The 21,728-nt window shown below is 39.7% G+C and overlaps 2 protein-coding genes and 1 long non-coding RNA gene across 5 annotated transcripts in view; 2 read left to right on the top strand and 1 right to left on the bottom strand.

Moving 5' to 3' along the window:
- LOC129780125 (60S ribosomal protein L36) overlaps positions 1-21,728 on the top strand; it is a 378,186-nt gene that overhangs the window by 293,579 nt on the left and 62,879 nt on the right. The gene's annotated exons all lie outside the window — the stretch shown is intronic.
- Positions 9,544-12,347, top strand: LOC129780116 (phosphoenolpyruvate carboxykinase [GTP]-like). Its single transcript, XM_055788073.1, has 3 exons — positions 9,544-9,737; positions 10,231-10,831; positions 10,895-12,347. The coding sequence occupies exons 1-3, from the start codon at positions 9,709-9,711 to the stop codon at positions 12,212-12,214; spliced, it is 1,950 nt and encodes a 649-aa protein (XP_055644048.1). The 5' UTR covers positions 9,544-9,708; the 3' UTR covers positions 12,215-12,347.
- LOC129780127 (uncharacterized) lies at positions 17,261-18,543 on the bottom strand. Its single transcript, XR_008743836.1, has 4 exons — positions 18,385-18,543; positions 18,211-18,317; positions 17,709-18,153; positions 17,261-17,640 (listed from the first exon to the last, which is right to left on the bottom strand). It is a non-coding gene; the product is annotated as an uncharacterized LOC129780127 (long non-coding RNA).

Below are 21,728 nucleotides of genomic sequence, written 5' to 3'. Positions count from 1 at the left end.
GCCAGTGAAATCTGGAGAAAAGCTTCCGACAAATCAATTGTGCTCAAGTAGCTCGCTCTTGGGAGCTGTCCTAAAATCCGTCCAGGATGGGGCAAATGGTAAGCGTCTCTCACAGTGCGTTCGTTTATTTTTCGAGCGTCTAAACAGAGGCGAACTTTCCCTGTGGGTTTAATCACAGGTACAACATTCAGAGACCAATCAGAATGACATCGTTCAATTATTCCTAGACGAAGCATTCGGTCAAGTTCTATAGCAACTTTCTCTCGAACCTTGGGAGACATTGTGTAGGGGTATTGTCGAATGGGCGCCTTGGATTTCCACGCATCTGAAATTTCGATGGTGTGTTCCGTCAAATGAGTAGTGGATAATCTTCCTGGTTCTGCAGCTTTGAAAAGAAGCTTGACTTCTCTAATGGCAAGGTTTTCGTCAGAGGATAAAGTTGTTGATTCCAGGGTGGGTTCCAAAAGGTTATCAGTGTGATGTATAGTGGCACACTGTTGAACGCTAGGGTATATGCGAAATTTTGACCAAAAGTTCATTCCTAATAGACAGTCTATTACTATTCCATTGACCACGAGAGTGGGTACCACCTTCAGCTAATTGTTAAATCTGAACGGAATGTACACTTCATAATTTTCAAAAATTCTCCTCCAGCTGATCTTAGTTCTAAAGAATTAGCTGGTTGTTTCAATTTACAACGAGGTAAACGGCGGTATAATGAATCACTTATTATAGTGTGATTGCTACCAGAATCGAGCAAGCCTTTCATGTTCACGTCGTGAATACTGACCAAAGCATATGGTCGATTGTCGTTCACATCAGGTAATGTTATCTGCAAAATTTGTGGTTTACTACAGTATCGATTCGAGGGAATACATTCCCAAGAATCTGGAATTAAGTTGGAAATATCTTGACTTACGCAGAGTTGTCTGACGATCAGCGTTTTTCGATCGCCTGAAATCCGTTTTTTCTGCAATATGGACAATGTTGTGAGTCAAGTCCTTTGAATCCACATACAAAATAAATCAATCCTTTCAATGAACGACATTGATCTAGTTGATGATTTGGTTGCCGACAATTCAAACACACATTTGAAGGTGGTGGTTTGAATCCAGCTACCAGTAACTCTAGCGTCCGATATGGTTTAGACGGACCTTCTCTAGGATCTTCAGTACCAACTGATTGTAAATTATTGGGTTTCTTTATTGGTTCAGGAAAAGATTGTAGCTTTTCACTGGATTCAGCACTTTCTTTAGAAGACTTCCAATTATTACTTTTGTTGTATTTCCCCTTTAGTGGGTTCGGTTGTATCGAATTTGTATTGGGTGGGTTCTTGTGGGTGATTACATTCGCCGATTTTTCATTACCGAAAACTTTATGGTACATGGAAAAATTAGATGCATCAATGAGATGACCAGACTCAATGAGTTGTGGAAGATCGTAAATGGGTTTCCAAAGCAAGGCCTTTTTATAATCCGATCGAAGGTTACGTTTCAGTACATCTAGTTTTTCTTTATCGTGCATTGGGGTAATCATGGATCTAAATTTCTTATCCATTTCAAAATAAAAATCTTGAAATGTTTCATTCCTCTGCTGGCGTCTTTGATAAATGCTAGATCGAACCAGTGTGTCTAATTCAGGATGAACGAAAGCTTTTCGAAGCTCTTGAATTAAGTGTTGCCAATTATGCAACCTCCCACTAGAGCGCAGGGACATGTACCAGTTTGATGCTGGTCCTGTGAACAGATGGAATGCAGAATTAAATAATTCTTCTTCAGAAACACACTCCGAAAGCGACAACTGTTCTACCATAACTAGAAATTCGTTGAGTTTCATGCCTTGATAATTTCCAGAATACTTTTCGATGTTCCACTGTGAAACAGGTATCGTCTTGTGCAATATCGGGGTACGTCTCGAATCAGAGGTGCTGGAATTTGTAAAGAAGTTGTGACGATTCATATTGAGTTCATTTTGTGGAAAGTGTGGATTGTAATTGTTTGTAGCATGGGGTGCGTTCTGTGGATAAGTCAGAATGGGGTTCGTGACTTTGTTCTGATGAGCGGAATTCATTCCGAAGGACCCAACATTCTGAGGATGAGTGATGTCTGAGAACTGAAGCTGATTATTTGCGGTAAAGGTATTAGTGAAATTTGAATTTGGTAAGTTTGAAAAATGCTCATGGGCGTGGTTCCTATCAGGAGCTACCCCAGGAGGGCAACACATGTTCGATACTGTTGAATATACCGATGATGATGGCATTAATGACGGAATTGGTCGCGAGTATTGCGAGACTACTACAGTATTTAAGGTGGAAGGGTAAGTAGTTTTCGGAATCGTACCGGTGTATTTTGCTACTGAAGTTGCAGTACACACAGATGGGTTAAATGAATGAAAATTTTGATCGTTTCGCGGTGAGATCTGAATTGATGAAGCAGTCGGTGAATCGTTATAGGAAGGTATTTGAGATTTTCTCAACATAAACAGTTCTTTTTCAAGAGATAATAATGCGTCCCGAAAATCGGTAACTTCTGTCGACTTCGAAGTATTAATCAAACCCATTCGTTGGAAACAATTCATCATATCTAGCTCAATGGAAAACAAATCTGCTTGAGATTGTCTTTGTATTGTATTTGAATCACTCACAACTGGATTACAGTCCACTGTCTCTTCTTCATCCTCGCCCACGCTACCAGGATTTTCACGATAATTATCTTCATTTTCTCCATAATGACGATTAAGCAAATCTAAAACATTCTTCAACAATTCATGCGCATTATCTTTCACGTTTTCGTTTGCATTCGTAATCAGCACTAGTAATCGATTTGCTATATGCAATAATGAAGTATAGCATTTTGGTGCCACATGATTCGCGGTTAATGAGTATTCGAGGTTATGCAACTTTTCTCTACAAATTTCTAATTCTTTTCCCTCTTCATGGGGTAAAATTCTTTCGATCACGATATTTTCCTTCTCCTGCTTTAGCACTTCGCGTAATGCTCGACGTCGTCGAGTCATTGTACGTTCTCCTGACAAAAATATGTTCCTCATGGCTAATTCATAGTCTAACTCTTCTGCGTCCAGAAAATCTACTCTCATATGCACACATTTTTCCTTCAAATTATCACTCGTAAATTTCTTTGATGAATCCATATCGAATCTACACTTCAGCTACACTTTATCACTACGTAATTTATCTAGAGATCTGAAATAGAATAGCGATGAAATGGTAAGTACACGTGTTCAATTCCTGCGGACACAAGCAATCCAAGATGGGGGCTTGTTCCGATCTCCAAACGCAATACAACTTCACGTCGCTGTTATCAGAGAGCTCAAATCGATACGTTTTTTTTTTTTGATACAAAGAATCAAATGGTTTCCTAAAACTTCACCCACTCTTCTAGCGTGAAAATCGAAGCAAAAAATAACCAGAACAAATGACTTTTCATTTAATTCGAGGCTAATGTCTCGAGTCTCCCCGAGATGCCGTAAAAATATTCTAACTGAAGGTTAGAATATTTTTTTGTTTTAGGAGGATCGCCAATTGTTAACTACGGCTTTAGCCGTACTGCCCGGCTTAGCTCACCTCGTGTTTTATATATCTCTCAGGGTCGGTTTTGGCCCTCGGGAGGACTGTTTCGACCTCGGTTGGACCACCAGCAAAACGGATTTGCGAAATGCGGACACAAGAAGCTGCCTATGCAAAATGGACTGGCATTGATTATTTAATAGAATAGAGCAGAGAAGTTAGTTTTAGATTTTTCTATATTTTTTCGGTTTAAAGGGTTAGTATCGGTACCGTTTTCGTTGGGGCCCTTCGTTGTCCTTCGTGGTCGTCGTCGTCGCTGTGGTTCACCGGTGCTGATGGGAGGGGGAGGCGTTCTGTCCGTGATGCTCTGGACCGTATAGCAAAAGGGCGTCGCTTGGAAACGTGGTGGTAGGTGGCCGGAGTTTCTCGGCAGGACACCCGAGGATGGGGTAGCGTGATTGAGGGTCCTATTCCGCAAGAGGTCTTCTCTCTCTACCTCTGTCACTTCACTCTACCACTCACTTTTTTTCTTTCACGACTCTTTTCTATCTTCTCAACTCACTGTCTTCCAACTCTCTTCTCCTCAAATTTCTGTTCCAACGATACCATAATTCTTCACTTGCGTGTCGTTTCCTGACTCCGGACTAAGTCACCGACTCAATCCAACATCTCCTTCCAAGTCACCTCCTTTCCTATCATCCAGCTCCTTTCCACCTCCTACTCCCTCCCATTTCCACCGGAAGGACATCTGTCAATCCTGACAGATGTCTCTTTTCGCCCGACATACAACCTCGTCGGGGCGATGTTGGGTTAGTATGTTTACATAAATTAAATCAAGGTATGTACATTTAACAACATTTATACCAGTCGAAGCAAAACAAAAATTGACTTACACACTAGACAGAAAATATTTACACAAACAACCTTTGGTGACCGAAGAATTTTGAAATGGTCGGTAACACAATGCATTTAAAATGTAATTTTTCCTAAATAGTCAATTAATTTTCAAAAAAAAAATCAAATATTATATTTTAATCAGACATCCAGATTTTGAGTTACGGTTTTTTAGAACAAAGATCACTGATTCTGATCACTCCCTTTTAAAAAATCAGTCGTAATTTAAATTGGTCATATGACAATGAAAATTGTGATTTTGGGTAGCTTCCATCATATGTACCAAGTTTCAATAGAATCGAAAAAATTCGCGTCAAAATTTACTGCTTTCGGCTCATATGGCGTGGAATTTCTTCATGTATGAAAATTATAACTAACTAAGCTGTTCAAGGTAGATTGTCTTCAGGATTTTCTTACTTAATCTGATCACACTGCTCTTTTATTTAATATGCCCTAATTTTACTCTTTACTGGAAATAATAATTCAATTACACAAATCGCCCCATGCCGTAAGTAGACAACAATTACTACTCGATTCAGTCCACCGAAGCGAAACAAGGATTCCCAACTCAGATTATCAGTTGAGAGGAAAGTTCCACTGACTGATACTCACTCACACGCTTGGACTCAGAAGTGACGCCCAAATCATCCTCAATAACGTCGTTACACATATGACGTGCAGTAGTCTGATAGGGACCGGATTAGGAGCAGAACATGGTCGACATCTCTCGGGTAGTTGAATTTAGACTTTTTATGAGCTATCTGGACGTCACCTCATGCTGAATTCATAGATTTAAATTATGCATGTGGTTGCAGGTTATCGCAGCGAAGGAACAATCGAGCAAGAAATGTTTGTTACCACGCTTGAACAGATAAAGGCTGCCTAAAGAGTAACGTCACTCCTGACGATCGAGTTTTTTTTTGATTTTGAACTAATCCGGAAGTAGGGATGTTATTACGCAGCTGCGCAAAAGTTTCATTTCAAAATACTCATTGCGTATGAAAATTAGAAATTCTATATGTGACCTTATTAAGAATGTTCGCTTCACCATTTTTTGTATTCCGGAAAACTCAATAAAGCATTTATATTGGAATTAAAGTTGGCTTTGAAATATAAATTAAAAAATCAAAACTTGTTCATTCGCCATAAATGGATTATGCTTTTTAAAACCCTATTGGAACGGAGAATTTTGTATTACTTTTTTCGAGTTACGATTAACAATACTTCTTATCAAAGGATAATCAGACTCGATCCAGCTTTGGATTTGTATGACCCAAAAATTATTTCTAAGTGATTATGCAGAATCCGCTTGTTAAGTATGTCTTAATTTTTGGTAGTTTATTTAGTTCATTTAGTTTATTTGGTTTATTTAGTTTAGATAGTAATCCTCTTACAAATGAAAATCAACTAACAGCCGATGCTCCGGCTTCTCTTACATACGCTTCTGCGGCTTTGCTACAAGAACATCCAACTATTTGTGTTATTTTATTAAGCCACTGGGTGACCCAGCAAACTTCGTCCCGCCCAAAATTTATTTTTCGTTATCACATCCATGTTTCCTTACTAAGCGCTGTTCATGGGTCCAATCGCAGAATTGTTCATTGATTGATAAAAAAAATAACCTTTAAAATTACCTTTTACTATAAAATTCCTAGTACTTCTACCAAAACTCGTCATTCTAATATCAGATTATTTTCAGACACATTCGGCGATGCATTCATATTTATACAGATAGAAGGCGATATAGGAGTGCGTTTTATCACATTAAAATCCATTTCCATTTTCGAACGAAAATCAATTTCGTTAGCGCAAAAATTTTTGTTTCATTTGTATGGCAGCCTCCCCTTGGAGAGGGGGGAGGAGTGTCGAACCACCATAGAAACATTTATTACATCCTAAAACCTCCACATGCCAAATTTGGTTTCGTTTGCTTGATTAATTTTCGAGTAATGCAGAAATTTGTGTTTCATTTGTATGGCAGCCCCCCCTTAGAGAGGGGGAGGAGTTTCGAACTATCATAGGAACCATCCCCGACCCCAAAAACCCCTACATACCAATTTTCGTGTCGATTGGTTCAGTAGTTTCCGAGTCCATAAGAATCAGACTGACAGACAGACAGAAATCCATTTTTATATATTAGGCTGTCAAAAAAGTCCTGCGGTATTTCCGCGAGGTGTCGTTGTAAGCGCGTAGTTCTAGTTGTATTCATTGTATCGAGTCATACTATAGCTTGTTGGAAAGGTATTTTTGCGCGCTATAATATAGTCCTTGACAGTGTTTTGTTTGTTTAAGTCGTTCGTGAAATATAGTGTCGCAAATATGGAGCAAAATAAAGAGAAAATCCGACATATTTTACAGTACTACTATGACAAAGGCAAAAATGCATCTCAAGCTGCCAATAAAATTTGTGCAGTTTATGGACCCGATACAGTTTCCATTTCCACCGCACAACGATGGTTTCAACGTTTTCGTTCTGGTGTAGAGGTCGTCGAAGATGCGCCACGCTCCGGAAGGCCTGTGGTCGAAAATTGGGACAAAATCGCTGAATTAGCCGAGAAAGACCGGCATAGTAGCAGCCGTAGCATCGGCCAAGAGCTGGGGATAAGTCATCAAACCGTTATTAACCATTTGAAGAAGCTTGGATTCACAAAAAAGTTCGATGTATGAGTGCCACACACGTTGACGCAAAAAAACATCTTTGACCATATCGACGCATGTGAATCGCTGCTGAATCGCAACAAAATCGACCCGTTTCTGAAGCGGATGGTGACTGGCGATGAAAAGTGGGTCACTTACGACAACGTGAAGCGCAAACGGTCGTGGTCGAAGCCCGCTGAAGCGGCTCAGACGGTGGCCAAACCCTCATTAACGGCCAGGAAGGTTCTGCTGTGTGTTTGGTGGGATTGTCAAGGAATAATCTATTATGAGCTGCTTCCCTATGGCCAAACGCTCAATTCGGACCTGTACTGCCAACAACTGGACCGCTTGAAGGTAGCACTCATGAAGAAGAGGCCATCTTTGATAAACAGAGGCCGCATTGTCTTTCTTCAGGACAACGCCAGGCCACACACTTCTTTGGTGACGCGCCAGAAGCTCCGGGAGCTCGGATGGGAGGTTCTTTTGCATCCGCCGTATAGTCCGGACCTTGCACCAAGTGACTACCAGCTGTTTTTGTCCATGGCGAACGAGCTAGGTAGTCAGAAGTTAGCCACAAAAGAGGCCTTTGAAAATTGGCTATCCAAGTTTTTTGCCAATAAGGAAGCGAGCTTCTATAACAGGGGTATTATGAAGTTGGCATCTCGTTGGGAACAAGTCATCGAACAAAACGGCGCATATTTGACTTAAAACAGATGATTGTAACTAATTTTATGAACAAATGAAAATTTTAAAAAAATACCGCAGGACTTTTTTGACAGCCTAATATATAGATAGATAACACAACAATCGAAAATTATCTTCTATCTTCTGAGCCTGTACGTAAGCAATCCAATTAACATAAATTGGAAATAATTGGAACAATCCAATTAACATAAATTGTTTCGTCTTATTCACAAAATGCCTTTGACCAACATGATTAGTCCTGATTTACTGGACGCTTAGTTTAGAATTGCTCTCGAGTTTCATAAACTCGTAATTTCGTGGATATCGCTTGAGTATGCTTTTGAATCCACATTGAATCGAGAGAAGGTGTGGTTTACTATGGCAATTTGGATGGCAAACTAGAGGCAAATGAAATCTCTGAGTTTGAAACTTTCAGCGACTGAGCAATAATCGATTGAAAATTTTATGATTTTCGCGATGCGAAACATTTTCCGTTGCGCGCGCATCCAATATTGGACACGAAAATATTCTACTGGTGGGGAAAAATAATCTTCAGAAGCCTTCCTACTAATTTCATTGGATTGAAAAATCACAAAACAAAATGTATTTGGTCGCAGTATTATATGGATAGAAAACATTAAAATAAACTCCTTCGCTTAAATGTTATTTTTCAATTCCAAGGGGAACTGGCAGATTATTTTTCAGCGACGATGACATCATTCCGGATTCTTCTCGCTTTTCCTCGAAGTCCACCAGTGGTTAATGCTAACTCGATAACCACCAAACGAAAAGAGTTGCGCGCGTGTGTGTGTGTGTGGCAGCAGCTCCGATACCTCAAGCGGAACCAATTTTCGACGCTGGTACTTTCTTGGTCGCCTTTTCAGTGGCATCACTCTTCTCCTGATGGATTCCCTTCTGGCCTAAGGTACACAAACAGGCTCTTGAAGACACCGTTCATCAGCGCTTTCATGATGAACGAAGTTAGCTTCACCACAACAGCGACAACATAGAGTTTTATTAAACTCGTAATTTCGTGGATATGGAAGACCCGGTCTCGACTGGAGAACAACGATATTCTTGAAGCCCTAGTCTACCATCAGGACATGATATCAGCTGCAGTTGGCACAAGATACTGCCAATAAGGGAAGTTCTGACTATATATATTCTGACAATAAGGAAGACTATCCCGGGAGAGAGATTTGGCGATCTGGCCTGCTCAAAAGCCTTCGCATAACCACAACCAAATACCCTGCACCATAAGCTAGGTACTTTAACCCATGGAAGTTTTAGCTCTGAAAGCAAGTAGTAAACAATTCAGATAGAGTAATTTTTAAAAATTGGATAGAAAATATTTATTGAAGAATTAAATAAAACCAAATATAACAATGTCAATGTTTACAATGTTTACAAAAAAAACTCACAATAAAAATATAATTGTTTTCCATCATTGTTTTTAATAAGTTTGAATCAATGCCCCTCTATTTTTAGCAAAACTGAGTCAAACGCAAAACCGTTAATATGTAGCACTCGGTCAAACGTGCGAGCAACGCAATAATTAGATGACGTACGCAAGTATTTCTGCACACGTAAAAACATTGTTTTCGCTGGATGACGCGTATGAAAAATAAACACACATTCCAATCAGACATTACCCCCACGTTTGCACCAATCAGAGCAGAGAGTGATAAGGGTGAAAGCCAAGGCGTTCATCAGCCCGCTTCTCTAAGTTATCATAATGTTTTGAATATAAAAGAAAAATGTGTTGCGATGCACAGCATCAATTCGTCAACAACAATCAACAAAATATTTTCAGGTTCACTGAGAGATTATTTTTGTTCCAACTCCAACAGTACTGCAAAAACACCACCAAACAGTTAAACAGCTTCCTTGAATATAGTAACAGTTTTGGAGAGTTAGTTTTCATTGCCTTGCGCAGTCAAACAAGATCAATCCCTAGCAGGTGCAGAATGCCTCATCTCCTGGACCATTATCAACCGTAAGTTCAGTGAATATGTAGTTTATAGGGCATAACATAGAATATGGAACGTCTAGGAAGGCCTGTCTCGTCCTGTATTGCGGCAAAATATGTGGATCGCTTATCAATTATACAAACAAATTCATCCGTGCTTGGCCTCTTGCGCAAAACAGTACTCCCGCTCTGTTGTCTCAGCAACAGCTAGTGATACGGACCGGCTGTGCCCCTGTAATGGCTGGCTTGTAGCTGGATTTGTTTTACAAAAAAAATGAACTTTGTTATTTTCAACACAGCTGTACGCAAGAACGCTGATAATCAAGCTAAAACTGCAGTACATATATAGCGATGCTGTGGAACAACTCTCTATTAGTGAAACCGACTTGTTCGGGACAAGATCGAAACGAAAGAAAAAAAAACATACAAATTTTAAATAAACTGCCCCACGCTGTGTTCTGTTATTTTAAGTTGTCTACAAAGAGTGTTCAAAAATGGTGAATTTATCTGCTTTACTCAGGCTACCAGCTGCGATGGGCAGCCCCAAGCTGAAGACCGTCCCCAAGGCAATCTATAATCACCTGCGCGGATTCCCAATAGTGAATGGTGAGCATGCTCAACTGTCGGCTAAAGTGCAAGACTATGTGGAACAATCAGCCGCTCTCTGTCAACCGGACAAAATTCACATCGTCGATGGCAGCGAGGAGGAAAGTAACATGCTACTAACGATGCTGCACAGTCAAGGAACAATTCAACCTCTACCCAAATATGATAACTGCTGGCTTGCTCGAACCAATCCAGCTGATGTGGCTCGTGTTGAATCAAAAACTTTCATCTGTACTGAAAATCGTGAGCAAGCAATTCCAACACCGAAGGAAGGGATAAAAGGAGCCCTCGGAAATTGGATTTCACCGGAGGATTATGATACAGCAATCCAAAATCGTTTCCCGGGATGCATGAAGGGTCGCACAATGTATGTAGTTCCCTTCTCAATGGGACCCATTGCATCGCCCCTGTCCAAGGTTGGAATTGAAATAACTGATTCGGCATACGTCGTCAATTCGATGCGAGTTATGACTCGAATGGGACATGAAGTGCTGGATAAATTAGCAGATAATTCGGTAAGTAAAAAAAACCATCGTTTACTAGCATGAAGTTCACTCATAAAAAATATTATCCTACAGGATTTTGTTAAATGTCTCCACTCGGTTGGCACTCCAGCGAACGGTAAAATCAGTATGCCGTCGTGGCCCTGTGACCCCGAGCGAACTATCATCCTGCATAAACCAGAAAACAACGAAATCGTGTCCTATGGCTCCGGATATGGAGGTAACTCTCTGCTCGGCAAAAAATGCTTCGCTCTTCGCATTGGAAGCACAATTGCGAAACGCGAGGGATGGCTTGCGGAGCACATGCTCATTCTGGGAATCACCAACCCGAACGGAGATAAGAAATACATTGCGGCGGCTTTCCCATCTGCCTGTGGCAAAACCAATCTAGCGATGATGAACCCAACATTGCCTGGCTACAAAGTGGAATGTGTCGGTGACGACATCGCGTGGATGAAATTCGACTCGAAAGGTCAACTGAGGGCTATCAATCCGGAAAACGGTTTCTTCGGTGTAGCTCCTGGAACATCGTCAGCCACGAACCCGAACGCAATGAAAACTATCCACAAGAATACTATATTCACCAATGTAGCATCAACCTCGGATGGTGGTGTTTTCTGGGAGGGAATGGAGGATGAGCTTACCCCAGGAGTACAAATCACTGACTGGCTCGGACAACCATGGACTCCCAATCAATCGAAGAATCCTGCTGCTCATCCTAATTCACGATTCTGCGCACCTGCCAGCCAATGTCCTATCATTGATCCAGCTTGGGAGGACAACGAAGGAGTTCCAATATCTGCCATTCTTTTCGGAGGACGCCGTCCAGAGGGTGTTCCGTTGGTATACGAAGCCAACTCTTGGTCTCATGGTGTTTTCATCGGATCGGCAATGCGTAGCGAATCAACAGCTGCCGCCGAGCACAAGGGCAAAGTAATCATGAATGATCCATTTGCGATGCGTCCATTCTTCGGGTACAACTTTGGAGACTATCTACAGCACTGGCTAAGTATGGAACAGCGAGCGGCTCAGGCGGGAGGTGATGCTCCAAAGATATTCCACGTGAACTGGTTCCGGAAGGATGGCCACGGTAAATTCCTATGGCCCGGTTTCGGTGAAAATAGCCGCGTGCTGGATTGGATCATCCGGCGGATCGACGGTGAGGAGTGCTACCAGCAGACACCGATCGGACGAATCCCATCGCAGGGATCAATCAATCTGGACGGTTTGAATCAACGAGTAGACGAAAAGCAGCTGTTCTCAATTCCCAAGAAATTCTGGCTGAAGGAAGTTGATGAAATAAAACAGTACTACGATAACCAGCTTCCACACGATTTGCCCCAACAGATCGGCAACGAATTGCAGGATCTGAAGAATCGGGTAGAGCAGATGTGAAGAAAGGTTTACGCGCGATGATGTAATTTTAACACTAGTCTATTCTTCCCTAAGTATTAATGTCTAGATTGTAAGTGAAAAGTACAGGAATAAATCCAAATATTATCGATTAATCGTTTCGATACTAGTCCAACTTTCGTGGTGTTCTTATTAAATGACAAATATTTGTCAATCAAGCAAATGAAACCAAATTAGGCATATGAAGGTCTTAGGGTGCAATAAATGTTTCTATGGTGGTTTGACACTCAACCCCCTCTCTCTAAGAGGGGGCTGCCATACGAATGAAACACAATTTTCTGCATAACTCAAGAATTGATCAAGCAAATGAAACCAAATTTGGCATATGGAGATTTTAGAATGCAATAAATGTTTTTACAGTGGTTAAACAATCCACCCTTAGAGAGGGGAGCTGCCATACAAATGAAACACAAATTTCTGCATAACTCGAGAATTAATGAAGCAACTGAAACCAAATCTGGCATGTGGAGGTTTTAGGGTGCAATAAATGTTTTTACGGTGGTTGGACACTCAACCCCCCTCTTTAAGGAGGAGCTGCCATACAAATTAAAGACAAATTTCTGCATAACTCGAAAACTGATCATGCAAATTGAGACATATTTGTCATGTGGAGGTTTTAGGAGGCATGGTTCGACACACCTACCCCCTCTCTAAGGGTATGGTGGATGTCTTTCAAATGAAACACAAACTTCTGCATAACTCGAGAACTAATCAAGCAAATGGAGCCAAATTTGGGATGTGAGGGTTTTTGGGTACGAGAAAGGTTTCTATGATGGTATGACACTTCTTCCTCCTCTGGAAAGGAGAGGGGGTCCCATAAAAATAATGCACATATTTCAACCAAACATATTCCAACCAAACATGACAATTGAAAAATTTCGGATAACTCTGAAGGAAAATGGGAAAACTCTAAAAATTCAATACGCATGGGTTCTACAATTACATATTGACAAGCGTTGTTAGTCCATTTGATGTTTGCGCTAACGAAATTGATTGAGAGGTCGGTCCGCCCCGGGTGTCAGTTCCAGTGACTAACGAGCGAAGATTTTCTGATTTCTTGTTAGTCCTATCTAATATTTTAATAAATACGTATCATGTTTAGATGAGTTTGGAGAGGTGACACCCTAGTGACCCGCCCCGGGTGTTGTAAAGCATTCATATATTTACTGTACAGGTTCCTCAATGTAGTCGGTATAAACCTACAGTGAAATCACCCGACACAGGGAATAAATATTGTGTATGACTTACCGGCTCGACAGTTGTCTGTTGTGAGAGGAAATTATGCCCAATGTATGGCTAACTAGTGTTGCCAGTATATAATATCAACATCACTGTTATACAGTCAACTGCGAGGGATAGGACGTTGTGTCTTTCACGCACCTCACAGGTGTCACCCCGTCACGCTACGCCACTGTGTCACATCATGAACGTTAAGTTCGTAATCAAGCTTTATTGAAACAAGTGAGGGGATCTTGCAACACTTCATCAAATAATAGCTTAGTGTTTATAAAAACCCGGTGTATTGCTCAACTGAAATGCTCAAAGCTTCTGGTAGATAAATATGGCAGAAAACTTTGATTGTATTTATCTCAGTAGCTGATTTTGAAACATGGGACAACTATGCGTAGAACGGCAGCAGAGCAAATCGAAATAATATTCTTAAAATCATCGAACATTAGCACTTAACATTAGCAACAATTCACTAAGGAAAATTCGACACATTTGACTAACCATTGGAATGAATAACAATTCTAAATTCTTCCATTGAATCCTGTCTAGAATCCCACAAACTTGGCACAAGCTTTCAGCATCACGATCGTCTTCTCGCACAAGTAACTATTTTATCGGTGCACTGTGTTTGAAAACACTTCTTCAATACAGGCAAACCTTTTTTGTGCGGGGGATAGGCACCGCACAAAAAAATCGCATAAAACAAATCGTGCAAAACTTCACCAGTAGCTTTAAAATATCGTGTTCGGTACACAATTGAAAAAAAAAACTTTTTTGTGCGGTAGATAGGGACCGCATAAAAAAAAGTTTCCCCCAGGAAAATAACTCAAATCCACGCCGTTCAACTTCCTTGGCTGTTAGTGTTTTTAGTTGTATGTCCAAAATTATTGCTATTAGAAATCATGTCATGCGCAACTTAAAGCATTTGATGGAAGGATGGGAATGATTTGAGAAGTGGATAATTTAGACGCAAATATGCTTTTTTTGCTCTGAAATGCATGTAAACCATAGAAAAAAAAACAAAATGGACGATAATTTCGTCATATATGCTTCTTTTCATACACCGCACAAAAAAACCGCACAAAAACAGGTTTTCCTGTACAGTCTTCCCATCTTCCTTCATTCCTTTTCGAAAGATGATGACCGAGTGAATTGTATCATAAAACTGTTCGTTCGTATTAGCATTCTTCACAACAGATATATCCGGTTAAGTAGCTGGTTCTGCTTTCGGGATTATCACATTTCGTGAGGGATTTTTCTCCTTTCTCATTTTTGAAGGATCAGCTGCATCCGATACCCAACATTCAAACACTAGAATAAAATTTGAAAAAGAAATACAAACGGATAATAATACGAATTCGTTCACGTTTTGTCGTCTGATGTAATAGAGAGCTGTCAATGCTATTCACTACTAAACTAACCAGGGGAAATGATGGTAAAGTGGTCATCCTAAGGGATATGCCTATTTCCTGCGTACACATACCGCTACAATACCCGTTTTTCGAAATACATTGTAGCTTAACTAATTGTTGTTCTAGATAAAAAAACAAATTTTACTATGAGAATCGAAAATAGTCCTTTTTTCATTATAAAAAAAAGGGGGTTGTGTTCAAGACGCGACCGCATTATTGACGTAGAACTACGCTTAATTCAAGTCGCTTGTTTATAGGTGCGGATATTATTTTATAATGCTACGAAAATTTTAAAATATCCATTCTACCGGTTTGGTCGCCCTGAATTTTTTTTTATTGTAGAATCATTTGACGATAATTGTTTGATGATTCATTCTTGTGCTCGAAAAACAATCCATGCTCGAGATAAGCGCAATTGTCATCCTTAGTGGCGAAAGTTCTGCTACTGGCAAGCAAAACCAAATCACATACAAAATTCAAGAACGACATTTACCTTCTTGGTGACTAAATAAACGAAATAAACTCTATCTGTTAATCTCAACAAACTCGAAAAGAGTAGCACTGCTTCATTATGATCAAGATTAGCGCAAATGCAAATGCAATTAAAAGCAGTTTTGCGACTGACACGTGAGCTCAAATAAATTAATAACTTAATATAACTAATTGAATAACATGGTATCAATGCATTGATGATAGAAAACAAACAATGTTAACTACTTGGAAAAAGGCTGAATATTTGCCTCTGCAGAGATTTATTACTAATACCCTAGCGTAAATATTTCCCTCCCACTATCTCCCGTCTTTGTTTATATTTATCATTACGACTGCATAATTTGCAACACAAAACAATCGTCAATCATAGCATGAAAAAATTAGGCGATTGTTGTATCGTTACAGGACCAATGCACACGGGAGCAGATACAAATGGGGTTTCAGAAGATGCACTATTTTCACGTACGGGTTATGAAGCACACAAATATCCATATATCGATGGCTTGAAGCAACTAAATATATACAAACTTATCTCCGTTTTGCGCTCTTCTCAACAGAAGCCCTTTCTGTTGATATTGCCCGTCTAGATTAGCTTAGCTGTCATCCTTTGAGGAGATAGTTTTCCTACCGTCATGCGAAACCAAATCACTGACAAAATTCCAAAACATTTATTTTATTGGTGAGCTGACGATAGTCTAGCTTGATGATTCCCCACACAATTATGTAGCTCAGAACATTAATGCAATGGCGTCAGTTTGATGCAATGATTGCAATGCCAGAGACATCAACGAGTGAGTAATTTGGTCGCGTCCACGGCTCAATCCGAAACGGAGACATGTGATGACGCAAAACAAGGAAGAACAAGCGATATTTATTGCTTTTAACACAGAACGATACTTAAAGTTTTCCTTCCTTCCTCGCTTGAGACTTTAAACTTCTTCAGTTCATTCGACTATAACCTTCAAAAAGGCCCCTGAAAACTTTACTTTATCCATCATATTACTCCTCCACCCCCATTGCCTTGAGAGAGGAATTTGATCCCTTGCCATCCAGCTCGCCGGCAACAATGTCGTTCAGTCGGTTTCCTCACGAAGAATGAAAGTTTGCTTCAGCGAGATCCACTGTTTATACCTTAGGTAAATAATCCCCTTCGTTCTTCTTCTTTTCCTTTGTTCACGGAGACTTTTCATTTGACGATTTCCCCTTTGTTGCTCGTTATTGACAGCTCTGTTCGGGAAAGCACACAAATGGACAGAACAAATGTATGAGGAAATGGGAATGCTTCCAATTTTCATCAATTTTAATCTTAGACAAACTATAGGATTGTAATGTATAGCATATCAAACAAATCTTAAGACCTCACGCTACACAAAACCGTACATCTTTCACATACACATACATGCATTCATTTATATAGCGGAATGACAGATAAACATTGCTGCAAATATCCGCGATGACGGCGGAATGGTGAATGGTCTGGATACGACATTAGTTTGTATCTAAGACGTTTGTATGAGGCAAACTATCATCATCATATTGAAACCACAGCTGCTGCGGCAACTACGAGCTTTCTCGTATTTGCGTCCCTTGGAAAAGACGGCCCAATGTTGGAGTGTGGCACACCAGGACATTACGCGCACCCTGCATCAGGACGGTGTTCTTACGCCCACTTCAGAATACGTTTACGAGCATTTTCCGTAATTCGCTCAGCACACACACACACACGTTTATCTACAACAGTTCCCACAACAGCGGCAATGTAAATTTGTAATGATAAAAATGAAAAACTTACTGTTCAAAACACATAGGTGTCATCAACAGAATTACAAAAACTAATTTTGGTCCAGTTGCGGTGTACTTATTCGTACGCTAAATTATTTTATTTTCAAACATACACAAATAGCATAATTTATTTCACACGCGATTGAGCCTTACAAATAAATTAATTGAAAAAACATAATTTCCCTTCAAACAGATCTTCGTCCAGAAACACGCTGAGCATGTGTCGCAATTCCTGGAACACGTTCCCCTGGGGCAGGGACAGCTTCTGGAGCACATTTCGCATCAACGCACATCGGATCGTGGGCGAAGAATGGCCAAATCATATATATGCCAACAGCTGGGTGATTTTGTTCTAACAGAACCGATACTTCAGCGCCGGGCAGGGGAACATCTTGATCACCGAGCACAGATCGGACAGTTTGGGGTTGGAGTTCTTCGAGCCGAGTTGCGGCCACCTCATCGTCGATCGTGTTCCGGGTCAGGTCGAACTGTCTGGAATACCAAATAAGAATATTAGAAGAGGGAACTTTTTTGGTGTGTCCAAATCAACAAAAACTCACCTTCACAATCAGCTCGATGACGTTATTTATATGTATTGTGTGCCCATATTTTTGTGTTTTTTCTTTATTTCACCATTGCACTGACAATCTTTATGATTAAAATAACGTCATAATTTTCCTTCGAACTCTATCTCATTGCTGTTTACGCAGGTCCTCGCCCAGAAACGCGCTCAGCATATACCGCAATTTATCGAGCACGTACTCCTGGGGCAGGAGTAGCTACTCGAGCGTTAATCTACGCACAGCTATTTATACGCGGATCTTGGGCAAAGAATGTCCGACTCAGATATATTGGGTGATTTCGCTCTGACAGAACCGATGCTTCGGCGTCGGACAGGGAAACATCTCGATCACCGATCACAGATCGGACATTTATGGCTTGAGATCCTCGAGCCGAGCCACGTCCACCTCGTAGTCGATCGCGTCTCGAGTCAGGTCAAATTGTCTGAAAGAATAAGAATATAATATTAGGAGAGAGCTATTTTTGGTGTGCTCAAATTACCACAAACTAAACTCCTCATAAAGTCTCGATAAGCTCACTCAAAACATGCCCCTTGATTAACCAGTTGGAAATTTGTTTGACATCATCGAACTCGTTCAGTAGCGAATCTGTGAACAAAACAAAAACGGAAGTTAATTTAAGAACTCGTTCAATTCGTCGAAAGACACCACCCACCGTTGATAACACAGTCCACGGCAATATGCTCCATGATGATCTCGTGCGCCTGTGACCATTGCTTACCTTCGTGCAGCAACTTGTATCACCGAATTTGTTCCGCAGCACAGATCGTTTCCGAAGAAGCGAAATAAAAATTTCGACATCCATATCACTTGTAAATTCTGAATTGATTTCAAAATCAACAAACAAACGTCAATAGCACACACATACTAATTCAAGGGGATAAAAATTGCCTGAATTGTACTAATACTAACAGACATGACAAACAACTGTCAATTCGCGTTGATGGCATGGAGTTTCGTGTTCCGCTTTTGGGAAATGATAGTGATAATGGATTTTCAGGTGCAGTAAACACATGTTTTAAAAATAAAAGTATGAATGAAAATTAACTTCTTCTTATGAAATATGTTCTTTATGTAATAGAGTAACACCTTCTTTTGCAAGTGGGGAAAACGCCCTGAAGAATAATTGTGTTTGATACTGATTTCATATTACAATGATGAGTTTTAGTGAAAATGTCAAGAAAATTATACAAAAATGGTTAATTAAGAATCAGTACTACGGGTTTTAAGTAATCAAATAGCATAAAGTAGAAATTTTCATTAAAAATTTAAACAACTTAAAACTGTCTTAAGATCTGCTAAGCTTATAGAGAATGATTTGCTTTCCCAAACCGAAGCCCCCACCAGACGTCGACACAGTGCTACTGTCATCGCGTATCATTCTTGTCCGGTCGCCGGACATTGTAGTCGCAGTAGACGGCTGCATCACGGCGCCGTAAAGAGGTTGGTACGGTCGAAATTTGCCATTTGGGAAATTTGCCGGTCCGGCTGAAACCGGATAATGTGTAATCGGCCTTAGGGAATTTCCGATTCGTTTGGTATGTAAATCGCCAAAATCCGGAAAACATAGTTATTAATTTTAACTTTATTTCATAAAAACGTGACCTGTTTTCTGATTTGGCACCCTTAATGTAAGACGTAGTTCTACGTAAAAAAATTGTAAAATCGAACATTTTTAGTGTGGTGTTAAAGTGGTCACCATTTGTGGGTAAAATAGACACTTGCATATATCATGCTAAATGGAATAGATTTATACATTGTTTATTGTTCAAATTTTTTTTTAATCATAATTATAAATGTAAGTATTTGTATGAAATAGGTCTAGTTATTCACCTAGTCATAATTGAAATTTTGTTGTACGTACAAAAACATAGTAAGAAGCACATAACGCTTCAAACAATGAGGTTTGGTTATAGTTGGGGTGGCCTCTTTCTTCAGCGCCAAAAATTTACCTCTTTAAAAGCACTATGTGATAAGGGTCTTCAGCTTTAGTAAACAGAACATTGTAAGTCATTATCCGCCACTGAGCATTTTTCCCCCCAATAAACGAATTAATTACAATGCGAATTAATCGCTGAAGTTAAACAAAATATCTGTTTACGTCTCCTAAAATATGTGAACAGTTGTCCAATTTGATGATTTCTCGAAGATATCGGATATTTGAAACAAGTTTTTACTCAAATTCACGGCAAATTCTTTATATACGATGCGTTCAAAACAACAATGTCTGTTTTTATTTATATTTTGATATGCGACAGCTCTACTGAAGTACAGGGTGACAAAACGTCAGGAAACTCTTCAAACATAAGGTAACTATCAAAACGACATCAATAGTCAATAGTTATACTACCAAACAAGCAACTGACCACTTCACCACCAGTTCCCCTAATCAATTTCAAGTGAATTCAATTTGTACGATTTTGTCTCAACTCATTATTCTGTGTGGAGCAATACATCACTTGTAAGTGATATGGAATTATAGAAAACAATCGCGATTATCTTAGGTTGTGTTAAAGTCGAAGAAACATAGGTTTACAAATATATGGCTGTGCAGCGAAGGAAACAAATAAATTGGCGCTCATGGTTTGCAAAATAGCTGGGGAAAATAGAGTGACAACAAACCCCCCGCAGAGCAAATAATGATAGATTATCAGTGGCGAATAATGTCTAACGGATCAACAATATGCGGTCGCGATTGTTGATTATTGATTTTTGTTGTGGTTTCTGCCAGATACTGATGCAAACCATGATGTTATTCAGATCGGTTTAATGTTAAGCCTCAATTAGCTGAGCGATTTGCTGTGCTCCTCATTGAGTACGATATCGCCGTTACGCAGAGCTATCTTTTGTGTGTATTGATTAAACTAGTGAATGAATGAAACTATTTACGACTTCAAGATTGCTTTCATGTCATTGATCACATCTTGCTAGACCTTATTAATAAGTCTTTATTAACTGGGCATAGTTATACTACCAAACAAGCAACTGACCACTTCACCACCAGTCCCCCTAATCAATTTCAAGTGAATTCAATTTGTACGATTTTGTCTCAACTCATTATTCTGTGTGGAGCAATACATCACTTGTAAGTGATGTTGGCTAGCAACAATCACACGATCTAGAAAAATTTTCCGCTAGCAAACCGATTTCCTTAGCTGCTCCTTAGAATTAAAGAAAACAATCGCGATTATCTTAGGTTGTGTTAAAGTCGAAGAAACATAGGTTTACAAATATATGGCTGTGCAGCGAAGGAAACAAATAAATTGGCGCTCATGGTTTGCAAAATAGCTGGGGAAAATAGACTGACAACAAACCCCCCGCAGAGCAAATAATGATAGATTATCAGTGGCGACTAATGTCTAAGGGATCAACAATATGCGGTCGCGATTGTTGATTATTGATTTTTGTTGTGGTTTCTGCCAGATACTGATGCAAACCATGATGTTATTCAGATCGGTTGAATGTTAAGCCTCAATTAACTGAGCGATTTGCTGTGCTCGCATTTTTGTTGCATAACCGATAAATCTAAATGGTAACTAAAATAACATGCAAATCCCACATAATCCCTAAAATGAGTAAATTGAATGAACACACTACATATTATCAATTCAGAAAACATTTTCCTATTTTATGAAATAGTTTAAACATTGATTTGCATACCAGTTGACTCGAAATTTCATTTAAATTTGAAATTGTTTTTTTAATTAAAACTTAGTAGAGATTTCTATGCCATAGATATCTATGTACGCCCTCAATGCGGCAATCAGTTGGAAGAAATTTCTTTAACACTCCTGTACTCGCGCGCAAAATCATAACTCGTATACTCGCGCACGGTGTCACAGACCGAAAGTTGAACTTCTCTGTAATATTACTATAGTGTTCTTTTTAGGCTTTATTGGTATAAAATTAAAAAAGAGGATATGATTGAAAGAAAAACTATGGATGGGTTATACCTATGATATAACCGCAAGGTTGACGTAGGACTGTCATTCGCTTAGT

The sequence above is a fragment of the Toxorhynchites rutilus genome, chromosome 3 (genome assembly GCF_029784135.1).
Source record: "Toxorhynchites rutilus septentrionalis strain SRP chromosome 3, ASM2978413v1, whole genome shotgun sequence".
NCBI lineage: Eukaryota > Metazoa > Arthropoda > Insecta > Diptera > Culicidae > Toxorhynchites > Toxorhynchites rutilus.
The sequence above is the reverse complement of the archived record's forward strand: the minus strand, read 5'-3'. Positions and strand labels throughout refer to the sequence as shown.